At 41.2% G+C, this 17655-nt stretch overlaps 1 protein-coding gene across 1 annotated transcript in view; it reads left to right on the top strand.

The window, feature by feature from the left end:
• LOC124789625 (cyclic GMP-AMP synthase-like receptor) overlaps positions 1 to 17655 on the top strand; it is a 285521-nt gene that overhangs the window by 241676 nt on the left and 26190 nt on the right. Inside the window, exon 9 of the mRNA XM_047257043.1 lies at positions 3754 to 3953. Within this exon, the coding sequence (XP_047112999.1) occupies positions 3754 to 3953 (200 nt within the window). The remainder of the gene's footprint in view (positions 1 to 3753; positions 3954 to 17655) is intronic.

Genomic DNA, 17655 nt, shown 5'->3' with positions numbered 1-17655 from the left:
GGTTCCTGGATGTCTTTCCACCACACAGTGTGCTGATACCATATTTATTACAATGATGTCTATTTTTGAAGTTACTCTGACTCTTCCCTTGTAAGTTGGTTGATTACAGGGTATATCCATTACCTCTAAATTAGGATATGTGATTGAATATTCTAGTTGTGTTCCATGGTCATCAGTCAGGTGACTCTGACACAACATTGATTTTGTGTTTGTATCAGTGGAGTTAACAAGAGGCTTAGTACATCCTGGATGACTAATATCCATTAGTCTCGTTAGATAATCATCAATATCATTACTGAATTCAAAGTGCATAGAAATCAAGATAGAGCTCGTTTGTATCAGTGGAGTTAACAAGAGGCTTAGTACATCCTGGATGACTAATATCCATTAGTCTTCTTAGATAATCATCAATATCATTACTGAATTCAAAGTGCATAGAAATCAAGATAGAGCTCTCCGTTCTGGTTAACATTTCCTCACAGATAACGTGCTCTGAACAGTGCTGTGATATTTTTTCACTTTGATGGCCTCATTAAATAGTATTTTTGCCACCATAGGACATCATCCTTGGGTGACCATCTGAGCAGTTCTTGAAGAAAAGACATTTTTTAATGTTTAACACCAAAGCTGTTATTTACTGGCTGACTAGTTTTGGGCTTTACCCATTCTCAGAAGGCACATATTTAAATTTAGGACACTTAAATGTATCTCAGAACTTCAAAGACCGAAATAATCAGTCATAAATAAATAGCAGCTTTGATGTTAAACATATAAAATGTCTTTTCTTCAATATCTGAGAGCTGCAAGCTGCAACATATTGTAAACATTTGAGCAGTTCTTGTTACTGGGGACCTTTGTGCCTTAGCATATGATTTCTCCTATTGTTTGTTTATTGTCACCTCCAAATGGTAAGTGTCTTGCAATTTTACAGTTATCTCATTAAAATTCTCCTTTTGATATAGATGTAATATTTAGATATATTTCTTAGATCTGATATTTGTGGCATCACATGCTAGCTAATAATCATATTCAAGGTGTACCATATGGCATGTTCTGTAATAGTTTTTTGTTCATTACCTTATCTTTACTTGTTTTTATAATACTTCATGATGCCTTATACTCATTATTCTATGGTCAGTTAAGAAAGAAACTTGATTGCATTTTATTTCTACATATTTAGCGATACAACATTCATTAACCCATATTCACTACGGCATGATTAGAACTTACAATCTACTACAGTTTTGCAATGTTCATATTGCTGAGTTATTATAAAATGTATGCTGTCTGAACACTCACATTTCTAATATGCTACTGTCTAATTCACCTCTGCAATCATTTTAATCTGTCTGTCATGTAACTTAAATAATTATGAAAAATATGGATTGCTACTTGTCATAAAGATGACATGCTGAGTTGCAGTAAAGCACAGCAAAAAGTGTGTGACACCCTGAGCTTTTGGCAAGAACCTTCTTCAGAAAATAAGGGGAAACACACATATATTCACACAAGCAGGCACACCTCATGCACACAAAACCGCTATCTTCAGCTGTTCTGGCCAGTCTGCTACTGTTGTGTTGAATAAAAGCAGTAATCTGGAGTGGAACATAGAAGTGGAAGGGATTGGAGGCTACGGGAGGGGGACAGAGAAGAGCACTGCCTGGCAGAGGATGCGAGTGCTACTGTAGGAGAGGGCAGGACAGGGCTCAGGCAGGACAGGGCTCGGGCAAGACCATTAGGCTATTGGCTATTGAGGGGGAGCGGGGCGACGGAGGATACCAGAAGTGGAAAAGGAGAGGAGCAGAGATCAGAAAAGATTGGTGGGTGTGTTGTCAGCAGATAGTGGCACATAATGAGGGTGAGGGAAAGTGTATTGTGAGGATGCGATGGACAAAGGGGTCAGAAACTGTTCCTGGAGTGTGTGGGGCTAGTAGGTTATCGTAGGTTGTGGACAGTATTATTCCAGGAATGGAGAATAACTCCCATCTGCCAGTTCAGGAAAACTGGTGGTGGAGGAGAGGATCTGGATGATGTAGGTTGTGAAGCAGCCATTGAAATCAAGCATGTTATTTTCAGCACCATGTTGTGCCACAGGGTGGTCCACTTTGCTCTTGGCTATGGTTTAATGTTGGCCATTCAACCTAGTGGACAGTTGCTTGATGGTCACCCCAATATTAAAGCTGTGCAATGATTGTAGCAGATATGAAATGGCTGCTTTCACAAGTGGCCTGGTCTCTGGTGGGGTAGGTCAAGTTTGTGACAGGACTGGAATATGAATTGCTGGATAGATGGTTGGGCAGGTCTTGCACCTTGGTCTTCCACAGGGGTATGATCCCTGTGGTAAGGGACTGAGATGGGGAGTGGCGTAGGGATGGACTAGGATGTTGTAGAGGTTGGCTGGACAGTAGGTGCAGGCAGGATCTTGGGTAGGATACCCCTCATTTCAGGGTATGATGACAGATAATCAAAGTCCTGATGAAGTACGTGGTTCACATGTTCCAGTCTGGAGTGATATTGGATGATGAAGGGCTTGCTCCTTTGTAGCTGGTTCTTGAGGGTGGTGGGAGGGTTGGTTGTGTGTGGGGATATGGCAGGGGGAATCTGTTTGCAGAGTAGATCTGAGGGATAGTGTCTGTCTGTGAAGGCCTTTATGAGTCCTTCAACATACTGAGAAATGGAGTTCTTGTCACTGCAGATAAGCCATCCCTGGGTGGTCTAGCTGTATGGGAGGATTTTTTGGTGTGGAACGGATGGCAGCTGTCGAAATGCAGACATTGTTGGTGGTTTTAACAGGGACAGAATGTGGATGGAGCCATCAGAGGGGAGGAGATCGTTATCTGGGAAGGTGGCATACTGAGTTGAGGAGGACCAGATCAAGTGGGTCGGAGGGAAAGTGTTGAGGTTGTGAAGCAATGGGGATAGGGTCTCTTGACTCTGAGTCCAGATCATGAAGATATCACCAATTAACCAGATCAGGGATTTGGGTTTCTGGGAGGCTAGGAAGATTTTCTCTGCATGGTCTATAAAGAGGCTGGCATAGTGTATGCCATTCGGGAGCCCACAGCTGTGTCTTAGATTTGTTAGTATGCCTGCGATGTAATTGTATGTTTGGTTACAGTTAGTAAGGTGCAGAAGGTATGAGGTAGTGGGTTTAGGGTCTGGGAGAGGTACTGCCCAATAGCATCAAGACAATGGGCATTATGGATGTTGGTGTATTGTAAAGTGGTGTTAACATTGACAAGTAGGAATCCAGGATTTAAATTGGTGGGGTCAGTGGAGAGTCAGTGTAATTTCTATAATAAGTACTTGCCAAAGCCAACTCCTTTTTAAGGTCCAAGATCAAACATGTGATTGCAACCTAATGAAACAAATAAAACACTGTGAATAAAAAAGGCAACATTACCATCATACGTACAACATTCAGAAAATTATGTAACAGTGACAATAACAAAGAAATGTAATGTAACATTGTTACATATATGAAAGCAAATGGGGGAAATAGACCAAGTGCTGGCCAATAATTGTCTATGAGTTTAATCATAACTGATGGTTTATACAGAGAACCATGGAATTCCATGTTGTTACTGAGGTGGAGGTCCTAGACATCCAATCAAGTATCAAATTCTTTAATAGACTATATACTGCAAATACTGTTTTATCTGTTAATTGACTAAATGAACCATTCAGTTCCTATTTAAATTATGTAATTATTGCAAGATGTTATTCTTAAAAAATATCATCTGCATTTTTCAGATGCTTAATGATTTCAAGGACTATTTGCTGAAACAAAATGCTCTTCCATTTTTTTGGATAGAGGAAAATGATCTGTTGTCACAATTAAATCCATATGAGAAACAAAACATAGGAGGATATCTTCATCATATGCTTCAAGATATTGAGAGGAACCTTGACAAACCAGGACATCTAGAAAATTATTTCAAACTTCGCGAGAGGTAAGATCATATTTTATGTACCTCATTGCAGATATGGAAACTCAATTGTGACAGCTTGTATTATTAAATAAATTTGGAGCCACAAATGAAACATTTCTCTATTTGTCTGTTGCAACAAGACCTAATTAGAGACAATGTTATTTATTGTGGAATGTCTGAGATTATTTAGTCTCTTTGCACTGTAGAGTCTGTATTGATTGATTTCGAAAAAAATCGAGCTCAATAATAGTACAGACCTTGAAATGAATGTGAATAATTTAGTGTGACATGTGCTACACAAGGCGCAAGACATGTTTGTTATATTACATTTCCTTACACTAGCCACACAACAACATGACTCTGTGTTGTGCTACTGTTAGGAACTGATCTCAGATCGAGGTCAAAATTTTGTAGCTATTAATACAGTTTAAAAATGTTGGTTGTAATCATACAGTTTCTAATACTACTTTGAGTGTGCCTACACAAACTGTATTTAGCATTCTGTGCTGTTTGTATACTAGTGAATTTTCTTGTTCATATCGTAGTGCCAGAGTATGTAAGCACACTTTCATGACACAATGGACAAAAAATTAGTCACCACAGGAGATGTTATGCTAATACTGTGTAAAACCACAGCTAAACTTTATAATATACAACTATATATCTACTCCAGAACCCACCATATGGTGCATAGTGGACAGTACTTTGTACCACTACTAGTCATTTCCTTTCCTTTTCCACTTACAAATGGAGTGAGTGGAAAATGGTTGCATATATGCATCCTTATGAGCCCTAATTTCTCTTATCTTGTCTTCACAGTCCTTATGCATGATGAATGTTGGAGGCAATAGAATCATTCTGCAGTCATTTACTGAAGCCACTTCTCTAAACTTTCTCAGCAATGTTGCATGAAAAGAATGTCACCTTCCCTCCATGGATTCCCATTGGAGTTGATGGAGCATTTCTGTAATACTCACATGTTGATTGAACCTACTGGTAACAAATCTAGCAGCATGCCGCTGAATTTCTTCAATATTTTCCATAAATCTGACCTGCAACACTCAAGCAGTACTCAAGAATTGGTCATACAAGTATTCTACATGTGGTCTCCTTTATAGATGAGCTACAGTTTCCTAGAATTCTAGAACTCTCCCAATGAACCAAAGTTGACCATTCACCTTTCCAACTACTAACATTACATGTGTGTTCCACTTGAACTGCACCCTCTATACACTTTAAGTTAAACACCTCACTGAGCTGTCAGTGCATTTGATGCTATGTATCATTTTAAATGAGGCAAAGTTGTGACTCATTGGGCCACATTAAATCCTCCAATCAGCTTCTATTCAGTTTCAACATTTGAGGGTGCAGAATTTGGCTGAATTACATTCAGAATTTTCCTGTAAGTATTAGAGGTGCAGAATTTTCTGCAACCTTGTAACCTATAAATGAGCAAACATGTATACAAGTAGTTTTATTATTGTTCGGAGAGTGGGTCTCAAAAACCAACCATGAGTGCTTGCATACAATATGTGTGTAACATAGGGTTGTTTGATCGTGTCAGAACATTCTATGTTCACTTAGGATGCTTGTGATTACATGCACAACTTGATCTTTGCACGTTCTGTTTTCTTCAGTCTGAGCAATGTGGTAAAGTATTCGACACTGCCCTAATGTTTGGGATGACAGTGGTTTTATTTTCTTAGTACTGATGTCCTCAGTACCTCCCCTTGCATATCAAATACTTATCATGACTCTATAACTATTGTACAAGATCCGTTGTGACCAGCATCTGAGTCTGGAATAAACTAGTCAGTAACCTATTCCTGATTCAAAACCATGCTGCATTCAAGAGGAAACTAAAGCATTATCTGCTATCATTGGTGTAGATACCCTCTCAAAATTCCAAAAAGTGTATCAGTATTTCTGTCACATTGTCAGCAACCATGTTTATTTCTTTTTTTTATCCTTTTTCCATCTCGTGTGCTAGCTTCACTGTATTGTTTCTCACTCTTTTCTGAATATGTCTTTCTTCAACTTTGTTTTCTTCTTTTAACTGCCATGCATTTCTATTAGTATACTCGTATTTGGGAAGAATATTATATTATGAGAAAATTACTTGACACAGTATTAATAATGCTGGCTTTACTGTAACATAGTCAAGCCTAACTAGGCAATCTATGCCATGATCTACATATAAGAAAAGCAACATTAATAACTGTAGGAATTTTTGCAGCATTCTGGACTTCCAGGGAAATGTGTTTTCAATGTATTACTGATTACTGTTTTCAGGTATTAGTAACCATTATTAGACCAAGATTCTGAAATACATAATTAAAAAAAAAAGAAAAGAGTCATAGTATTTGTAATCTTGGTGTGTTGTTGGTTATTAGAACCAAACCCAGTTACCCCCAGTAGAAGAAAAATTCATTGTGGTGAACTGTTACTTTTTATTTTTATATTAAGAATTGGTATTTGATTGCATATATGTGGGAGTATGTATCAGAGGAAGATTGTGAGCATAGGATGAATATTTTGGGAATTCATAGGGTATTTTTGAAGTAGTGGCCAAAAGTAGCAAAAAAACTCCAGTAAACATGGGTCTGCAAATTCACGTTGCTGAGGTATTGCATTAATTCAGATTGGGAGCCAACTGCAAATGCTCCTATATACCAAAGTATTTATGTTGGTATCTCAATGTTTGGGAATGACTATCTGTTTGTTTGGTCATGTGCAACTACTACCCTTTCACTTTATGCGTAGTGGGACATACTGGCTTTGCAATCAGTTACAAACATGAAGGCACCACAGACAGAGGTTACACCAATGAAGAGTATGCTGACATGCACTTTGTCTATGGCAAAGCGAATGGCAGTGTGTTGAGGCACACAATTGTATGAAAAAGCTGTTTCTCTCTGCAGGCAGCCCAACAGATGTACATATAGCAAGTTGTATCAGTACTTTAGAGAAACCAGGAGTTTCGCACATGATGTATGAGAAGGTTGACCCAGATCCATAACACCTGATGTTGAGGAAAGGGTTTTACGCATTGTACTCAAACATCCAAGTACTTCAACAAGGATGATTGCTACCCAAGAGCATGTCCTGAGTCATAGCAGTTTGTGGCAGATTTTACATCAGCAAGTACTCTGTCCATATCGTCTCCAGTGAATGCAAGCCGTAAACAATGCAGAATTCCCTCATAGAGAGAATTTCTGTCAATAGTTGCAACAGCAGTGTACCCTGAATCTCCTGTTTGTAAGCAGTATCATGACATCAGCAGTTTTATTGATTGAATGTCTGGGCCAGACTGCTCGGAGACTGTATAATTGGACCACACTTCCTACCACAGAGAATAACTGGGCAGCAGTACATGCAGTCTCTGTGGACTGTACTTCCAAACTCCCACTGGACCAATGCCTGTACATGGGGTTCAAGTATGATGGCACCTCAGTACATTTTCATTTACAAATGTGCCAGCTTCTACCTCGAGTATATGGTAAACACTGGATAGGTGGAGAAGGGTGTGTGTCATGACTTCCAAGGTCTATGGATTTAAGTCCCGTGGATTTCTGTGTGTGGGGTCATGTCAAAAGCATCATTATACTACCGAGGTCAGCCATTTTGAGGAATTATGCTTGCCGATTGAAGAAGCCTTCCAGCATTTTCAGAATTCCCCAGGACTGCCTGAGAGGATTCACAACTCATTTCAGAGACTAGTTCCATGTTGCATTCAGATGCAAGTACAACATTTTGAACACCTACTTTAACGTTTAGAGATGCCCTGTGTTCTTAGGCACTGATGAACCACAACAGAAAACGTATTGTATCTCAACAATGCTAGATTTGTGGACCCATCTTTATTGGCACAATTTAGCTGCTTTTAGTCTGTACTGTCCACATGTGAATTATTGACCATTACTTCTGAAACACCCTGTTTACTGCAAACAATTGTGTCAAGTGTATAATGTGTCTCATGGCTGTATGAATACCAGATCAATGCCAAATAAAAAGTAAATAATGGAAACTCCAGAAGGGAATGTAAGAATATGATGAAAAAGAAAGCTGCTACTCACCATATAGCGGAGATGCTAAGTCACAGGTAGGCACAACAGAAAGACCGTCACTAATATAGCTTTTGGCCATCAAGGCCTTTGTCAAAAATAGACACACACACACACACACACACACACACACACACACACACACACACATACACACAAAAAAGCACTCACACAAATGCAACTCACACACACATGACTGCAGTCTATGGCAAATGATGCCACATTGTGAACAGCAGTACCAGTGCATGATGGGAGTGGCAACTGGTTGGAGGTAAGGAGGAGGCTGTGGCAGGTACAGTTAGGGATATAGGGTAGGGGTGGGGGACAGTGAAGTGCTGCTGGGGAGCACACAGGGACAAGGTGGAGAAAGGGTAGGGCAGCTGTGTGTAGTCGGGAGGTAAGACGGAGGGCAGTGGAGAGGTGGGAGGTAGCGAAAAGAAGTAAGAAGACTGGGTGCGATGGTGGAATGAGGGCTGTGTAGTGCTAGAATGGGAACAGAGAAGGGGCTGGATGGGTGAGGACAGTGACTAATGAAGATTGAGGCCAGGAGTGTTACGGGAAAGCAGGCTATATTGTAGGGAAAGCTACCAACTGCGCAATTCAGAAAAGATGCTGTTGGTGGGAAGGATCCATATGGCACAGGCTGTGAAGCAGTCATTGAAATGAAGGATGTTGTGTTGTTATGGGAAAGTAGGCTATATTGTAGGAAAAGCTACTGACTGTGCAATTCAGAAAAGATGCTGTTGGTGGGAAGGATCCATATGGCACAGGCTGTGAAGCAGTTATTGAAATGAACGATGTTGTGTTGGGCAGCATGCTCAGCAAAAGGGTGGTCAACTTGTTTCGTGGCCACAATTTGTCAGTGGCCATTCATGTGGACAGATTGGTTGTTGGTTGTCATTCCCACATAAAATGCAGCACAGTGGTTGCAGCTTAGCTTGTAGATCACTGCCTTTGATGGGATGGTGATGTTTGTGACCGAACTGGAGTAGGTGGTGGTGGGAGGATGTATAGGACAGGTGTTGCGTTGAGGTCTGTTGCAGGGATATGAGTCATCTGGTAAGGGGTTGGGAGCCGGGGTTGTGTAAGAATGGACAAGTACATTGTGTAGGTTTGGTGGACGACGGAATACAACTGTGGGAGGGATGCGAAGGATAGTAGGCAGGACATTCCTCATTTCACGGTATGAGGAGAGATAGTCTAAACACTGGCGGAGAATGTAATTCAGTTGCTTCACTCCTGGGTGATACTGGGTTACAAGGGGAATGCTCCTCTGTGGCTGGGAGGTGGTGGGGAGATTTGTTTTTGTACAAAGTTGGGAGCATAATTACACTCTGTAAAGGCCTTAGTGAGACCCTCATATTTCATGAGGGACCGCTCATCCCTGCAGATGCAATGGCCATGGGTGGCTAGGCTGTATGGAAAGGACTTTTTTGTATGGAATGGGTGGCAGATGTCAAAATGGAGGTATTGCTAGTGATTACTACCTTTGATATAGACAGAGGCTCTGATATAGCCATCATTGAGGTGGAGGTCAACATCTAGAAAGCTGGATTGTTGGGTTGCATAGGCCCAGGTGAATCAAATTGGGTAGAAGCTGTTCAGGTTCTGAAGGAAAGTGGATAGGGTGTTCTCAACCTCGATTCAGTTCGCTAAGATGTCATCAGTGAATCTGAAACAGGTGGGGGTTTAGGATTATGGGTGTTTAGGAAGGAGTTGCATTTGTGTGAATGTGTGTGTGCATGTCTGTTGTCTAGTTTTGAAGAAGGCCTTCTTGGCCAAAAGCTTTTTGCGACAACCATTTTGTTATGCCTATCTGCGACTCAGCATCTCTGCTGTATGGTGAGTAGCAACTTTCCTTTTCATAATATTGTTACATTCCATCCTGGATTTACCATTGTTTGATTTTTGCCTGACAGCTTTTCTTTGATCCTAACCCAGTGTTGTCTTCCTTTGTTACTGTTTCCTAATGCATCACTATACTCAAAGCCCGTCCTTTTTTCTCTTTCTTTCCTGTGTTTCACTTGTTGCCTTACAAAATGCCCTGCATGCTCTACTTATGAACCACACTGTGTCAGCCACCTCGGTCATGCACAAAAGATGGCTACAAGACATGCTGATTGTTTGTCCAATGTCTTACATTCCACATTACTCCTCCCAACACCATTAATCCCGTACCTCCAAACTGATCACTCTCCTGTATTTTCACATGTTATTTCAAGCACCTTTCTGGTGCCATATGATCTTGTATCTAATCGTACGAACTCCCCCCCCCCCCCCCTCCCCCACTTCCACTCTGTCTTTGTTCTATAACATTTCACACCAACTTTTTCCACTTAATCCAATCACATCTGCCTTCCCCCTCCTTCACACTTATCCACCCTCAGACCTGCCACCTAGCAAAAGCCAGGATGCCCCACTGTGGATGATTACTGTGCCCCCACTGAGAGAATTGTTGCTCTCATAGAGCTTCCCCTGCAATCTATTACCCAGAACCTACCCATCTATATAAAAGATACCAACCATTTCCTCCACTGACTCTCCACAGTTCCTGTCACTTTATCACATGGTGCCCAGCTCGTCACTATTGATGCCACCTCCCTGTTCACTAACATTCCTAATGCTCAGGGCCTTACCAGTATTGAACACTACCTGTCCCAATGCCCGACGGATTCCAAACCAACAACCTCCTTCCTAGTCGCCATGATCAACTATATCCTCATCCACAATTACTCACCGAGTGAGGTGGCGCAGTGGTTAGACACTGGACTCGCATTCGGGAGGACGACGGTTCAATCCCGCGTCCGGCCGTCTGATTTAGGTTTTCCGTGATTTCCCTAAATCACTCCAGGCAAATACCGGGATGGTTCCTCTGAAAGGGCACGGCCGACTTCCTTCCCCATCCTTCCCTAATCCGATAAGACCGATGACCACGCTGTCTGGTCTCCTTCCCCAAACAACCAACCAACCAACCACAATTACTTCTCTTTTGAAGGCATTACCTACAGCCAAATCTGGGGTATGGCTATGGGCACCAGCATGGCACCATCCTGTGCCAACCTATTCATGGGCCATCTAGAGGAATCCTTCCCTAACACCCAGAATCCTAAACTCCTCACCTGGTTCAGATTCATTGATGACATCTTTGGTACCTGGAACGAATGTGAGGACACCCTATCCACATTCCTCCAGAACCTCAACAACTTCTCCCCCATTTGCTTCACATAATCCTACTCAACCCGACAAGCCACCTTCCTAGATTTTGACCTCCACCTCAAAGATGGCTACATCAGTACCTCCATCCATATCAGACCTGCTAACCATCAGCAATACCTCCTCTTCGACAGCTTCCACTCATTCCATACCAAGAAGTCCCTTCTGTACAGCCTAGCCACCCATGGTTGTCGCATTTGCAGTGATGAGCGGTCCCTGTTGAAATATACCAAGGGTATTACTGAAGCCTTCACAGACCGTAATTATCCTACCGACCTTGTACAAAAACAAATCACCCATGCCTTATCATTCCAGTCTCCCACCACCTCCCAAAGTCTCGCTGTCCAGCTGCAGAGGAGCATCCCCCTCATAACTCAGTATCACCCAGGTCTGGAGTAACTGAAATGCATTCTCTGGCAGCATTTGACTACCTCTCATTGTGCCCTGAAATGAAAATGTCCTGCGCACTATCCTTCCCACCCCTCCCACAGTGGTACTCAGCTGTCCAGCGAACCTACACAATATACTTGTCCATCCTTACACAACTCCTGCTCCCATCCCCTTACCTCATGGCTCATGTCCCTGTATTAGACCTTGATGCAAGACCTGTCCCATACATCCTCCCATCACCACTTCTCCACTCTGGTCACAAATGTCACCTATCCCATAAAAGGCAGGGCTACCTGTGAAACCAGTCGTGTGATCTGCAAGCTAAGCTGAAACCACTGTGGTGCATTCTATGTGGACATGATAACCAACAAGCTGTCTGTCAACATGAATGGCCACTAACAAACTGTGACCAAGAAACAAGTGGACCATCCTCTTGCTGAGCAAGCTGCCCAACACAACATCCTTCATTTCAATGACTGCTCCACAGCCTGTGCTGTATGGATCCTCCCCACCAACACCAGCTTTTCTAAACTGCAAAGGTGGAACTTTGCCTGCAATATATTCTACGTTGCCCTAGGCCTCCTGGCCTCAACCTTCATTTGTCGTTGTCCTCATCCATCCGGCCCCATCCCTGTTCCCATTCCAGCTCTTCACAGCCCACATTCCACCTTTGCATCCAGTCTTTTTACTACTTATCCACAATGCCCCCCCCCTCCCCACCCCTACCTCTCCACTGCCCTCCATATAACCTCCCGACTGCACATAGCTGCCCTACCCTCTCTACATCTTGTCCCTGTGTGCTCCCCAGCAGCACTTCACTGTCTCTCACACCTACCTTACATCCCTAACTCTCCCTGCCCTAGCCTCCCCCTTACCCGCATCATGCACTGGTGGAAAGCTTTATTTGTGAAAGTCTTCTTGTTGTGCCTATCTGCGACTCAGCAGCTCAAAATAAAAAGTATTATTACATGAATTACAGTTCATGCTCTAACCCTTTCACCCCTGTTTTCTTCGAATCTTAGTATTAAAAATTACAATGTGTCTTGCTGACATCTTTTTCTGGACAGTGGATTGGTCTGACTCAGTGTTCTTCAACTGCTTACAGAGCTAAATCAAAGATATGATGGTTAAAACTTGAATCTTAATTTGAATGTGATGCTTTAATAATTATACCAACTTCTACATCTACATCTATACTCTGCAAAACCACCATGAGGTCCATGACAGAGGGTAAATCCCTTTGTACCACTTATTTGGGGTTCTTCCTGTTCCATTTAGATATTGAGCATGGGAAGAATCATTGATTGAATGCCTCTGTGCATGCAGTAATTATTCTAATTTTATCCACATGATGCCTATGTGAGCGATCCAAAGGGGGTTGTAGTATATCCCTAGAGTAATCATTTAAAGGCAGTTCTTGAAACTTTGTTAGCAGTCTTTGTCAGAATAGCTTACGTCTGTTGTCAAGAGTCTTTCATTTCAGTTTCTTCAGTATCTCTGTGGCACTCTCCCATGGATTAAACAAACCTGTGGCCATTCGTGTTGCCCTTCTCTGTGTACATTCAATAGCTCGTCCTACTTGGTATGGGTCCCACACACTTGAACAGTATTCTAGGATGGGTTGCACAAGTGATTTGTAAACAATCTCCTTTGTAGATTGATTGCAGTTCGCCAATAATCTACCAATAACCAAAGGCTACCTCCCGATTTACCCATGACTGAGCCTGTGTAATCATTCCATTTCATATCCCTACAGAGTGTTACACCCAGGTATTTGTGTGAGTTGGCCAGTTCCAACAATGACTCATTGATATTACAGTCGTAGGATACTGTGTTTTATTTTATTTTATTTTCATTTTCATTTTCTGAGGTGCAAAATTTTACATTTCTGAACATTTAGAACAAGTTGCCAGTCTCTGCATCTTGTTGAAATCTTATCGAGATCCAACTAAATCTTATCAATATCCTACTGAATATTTATGTGGCTTCTTTCAAATAGTAATTCAGTATAGATAACGTCATCATCTGCAGAAAGTCTGATTTTACTATTAATATTGTGTGTGCTAGGTCATTAATATAAAACATGAGCAGCAAGTATTCCAACACACTTCTCTGGGTCACACCCAAAGTTACTTCTACATCTGATGATGACTTCCCATCCAAAATAACATGCTGTATTCATCCCTGCCAAGAAGTCCTCTATCCAGTCACAAATTTCACTTGATAACCTTGCTTTTTGGAAATCAAAAAATACTGCATCTTCTTGGTTGCCTTGATTCAGTACATCATGTGAGAAAAGTGTGAGTTGTGTTTCACATGATTGATATTTTCAAAATTCATGCAGATTGGTGTTGAGGAGGTCATTCTGTTCAAGATACCTCATTATATTTGAACTCAAATATTTTCTAAAATTTTACACCAAAACGATGTCAGGGACACTGGATGGTAGTTTCATGGATACTTGGATAAGAGGGGTAATTCAGCTGCAAATTCAGTATAAAATCTGACTGTGAGTCCATTGGGTCCTGATGCTTTGTTCAGTTTGAAATGATTTCAGCTGTTTCTCAATGCCATGAACACCAATACTTATTTCACTCATCTTTTCAGTTGTATAAGGATTAAAATTGGGCAGTTCTCCTGTGTTTTCCTTTGTAAAGGAACATTTGAAAACAGCTTTTGCTTTGCTACCCTCAATTTCAGTTCCTGTTTTATTTTCTAGAGACTGGACACTTAACTTATCTTGTTTGATGATGTCCATTATATCTTATTCTTAGTCTCAGCACAGTGTCTTGGAGTGTGCAGTACTAAGGCATGGTCAAAAGGATGTTAAACTTATTCTATCCTGTATATTATGGTTAATGAAAAGTCACAAGTGATTATATTGATTCTTCAGTACTTTTATTCTGTGATGTCAGATGATATAATTCAATAAAAATTAAACAAATGAAAATCCAGGATGAAATAACAACAATCTTCTGAAAAGGATAGATTGAACTTCAACGTATAGAGGAGATGTTGAGTCGTAGACAGTTAACAAAAACACTGCTATACATCAGAGCTTTCAGCAAAAAAGTCTTCTTCTAAAATAGAAAACACACACCCATTCACACAAGCACAACTCTCACACACATGACCACCATCTAGTCGGTGAGTCTAGGTGGCATATAGCAACTGTGCCTAATTGGAGAAGCATTCTGTGGGTGGTGTGGTTAAGGAAGAGGCTGGGGCATGGAGGAAGAGGGATAGCGAGGTAGTAGTGGGGGAAAGATGTAATGCTACTTGTGGGAGCACGCAGAGATGTGATGCGGACAGGGTAGGGCTGCTAATTGCAGTTTTGAGGGGAGGCGAGTGGAAAAGGAGAGAAGTAGAGGAAGTGAAAATAGCTAGTGGGGGCATAGGTGGAATTTAAGGCTGCGTAGTGGGAGCAGGGAAGGGTAGAGGTGAGTGAAGGACAAGGATTAGCGATGTTTATACCTTGAGGGGGGGGGGGGGGGGGGGGGTACAGGAATGCAGGATATGTTGCAAGGAGAGCTCCCACCTGCACAAATCAGAAACGCTGTTGTTGGTAGGAAGGATTCAGGCTGTGAAGCAGTCATTGAAGTGAAACATGTTGTGTTGGTCAGCTTGTTCAGGAACTGGATGGTCCTGTTGTCTCTTGGCCACAGTTTGTTGGTAGCTATTCACACAGGCAGACAGCGTTGGGGTTGTCATTTCCACATACAAAGCAGCACAGTGGCTGCAGCTTAGTTTGTAGTTCACATTACTGCTTTCACAGATATCCCTGCCTTTGATGGAATAAGTGATGCTTGTGACCAGACTGTAGTAGGTGGTGGAGGGAGGATATATATGGGACAGGTCTTGTATATAGATCTTGCAGCTGCAAATTTCTTTGTATGTGGGATTAAAACGAGGACACAGGATGCCAAATAGCTGAATATCCCAACGGTTTGTTCTTTAATTCCTCAATTTTCCAACACCTTTCATTGTTGTAATGGAAGATGAATTTTTTTCTATACAGCCCTTTTCTCATCTCGCATATTTTTCATTCTGTCAGTCCAAAATAAATGTGTAGTACCACTAGTAATTGCAAATTTACCAGTAAACAGACTCCCTGAGGCATTAAAAAGAAAAAGCTAGAAGATTTCTGACAGATTAAATTAACTTTACATTTACTGGTGATATCCCACTGCCTTCCACCTTATTTTAATTGTTAATCCATTTACTGAGTAAAATGTTGCACCCCCTCCCCCCACCCCCATCTCATCCACATTTACATACTGATGCCAGATGGTCAGGTTCAATCTTTTTCACATATTTGGTGTTTCCATTTGGGGTTATAGTTTTGATTCTTCCTGCAAGTGAGTCCCTTCAACAGAAGTACATACATATTGAATTCAACTATATATTGACATATTGAATTCAGCTATTCATTTCCACATCATAGCAAGTGACAACAATTATGATCCAAAGAACATGCAAATAAATATATTTAACTAACTGTTAACTGTAGCCCAAACTCTTTGCCTTTACAAATGTCTGCTTGTGTCTGTGTATGTGCGGATGGATATGTGTGTGTGTGCGAGTGTATACCTGTCCCTTTTTCCTCCTAAGGTAAGTCTTTCCGCTCCCGGGATTGGAATGACTCCTTACCCTCTCCCTTAAAACCCACATCCTTTCGTCTTTCCCTCTCCTTCTCTCTTTCCTGATGAAGCAACTGTTTGTTGCAAAAGCTTGAATTTTGTGTCTATGTTTGTGTTTGTTTGTGTGTCTATCGACCTGCCAGCACTTTTGTTTGGTAAGTCCCATCATCTTTGTTTTTAGATATAACTGTTAACTGTTACGTACATGCTCCTGGATGAATTTATGTGTCTCTCTTCCTGGTGACTGAGATTCCCCAGATTACTCCATGATTTAATTATGAATTAAAGTGTACACCATATGCTATAATCATTGCCTTTCTGTTTGATCTAGATTTGGTACACATAAAGCATAGCCAGCATTTGAAAACTTTGTTTCAGGAGCTTTCATATGGCAGATACATCTGAAGTTTCTCTGTAGACCTACTTCTAGGACTTCAGTTTCAGTGCTCACCTCAACTATATGTTGACAAGACTCATTATTGTATCGTTTTACTGCAGAAGAGGGGAAAAGTGTGAATTTGATTTGATAGTTTCTTTCTGTCTTTCTTTCTTTAAAAATCAAACATTAGAATCTCCTGGTCGGAATATCAACAATGTAGAAAAAGACAGATTAAAACTGTGTGCCCGACCGAGACTCGAACTCGGGACCTTTGCCTTTCGCGGGCAAGTGCTCTACCATCTGAGCTACCGAAGCATGACTCACACCCGGTCCTCACAGCCTTATTTCTGCCAGTATCTCGTCTCCTACCTTCCAAACTTTACATAAGTTCTCCTGTCAGGAAGTTTCATATCAGCGCACACTCCGCTGCAGAGTGAAAATCTCATTCTAGAAAAAGACAGATTGCTACTCACGATAAAGAAGACACATTAAGTTACAGACAGGCACAGTTAAAAGACACTTACATAAAGCTTTCAGCCATGGCCTTCACCAGTAAAAGAGAGACACACACCATTAATACACACAAGCAAACACACCTCATGGGCACACGACTATCAACTCCAGAATCTCAGTGGTGAATCTTTCTTTATTATTCTTTTCTTATTTTTTCACTTTTTTATTCTTTACTATTATTTTATTTGAATCATTGAGTAATCAAGGGGATTTATGTAGCTACTGCTGACAATGGGCGTTCTATCTGTAGCTTGAACAATATACTGTTGCCATTGTCAGTTATATTTCAGCACTGTTGTAATTTGCCTCATAAGTGGAAAGAAGGACTAATGTATGTTTTAGAATAGAGTCCTGGATCATGACACATGCAATCAATAATTTATTGTTACCCTAAAGACAGTTTCTTTGATATCATTATGGCCTAATATTACCAACAGTCTTCTACCTTATCTATGCATTTGAGATAAATCTTTACATATTTGGGTGACCTTTGAATAACAGACTTGTTGCCAGTTATGCCTAAT

The sequence above is a fragment of the Schistocerca piceifrons genome, chromosome 3, assembly GCF_021461385.2.
Source record: "Schistocerca piceifrons isolate TAMUIC-IGC-003096 chromosome 3, iqSchPice1.1, whole genome shotgun sequence".
In the NCBI taxonomy this organism is placed as follows: Eukaryota; Metazoa; Arthropoda; class Insecta; order Orthoptera; family Acrididae; genus Schistocerca; species Schistocerca piceifrons.
This window is presented reverse-complemented; position numbering and strand designations above follow the sequence as displayed.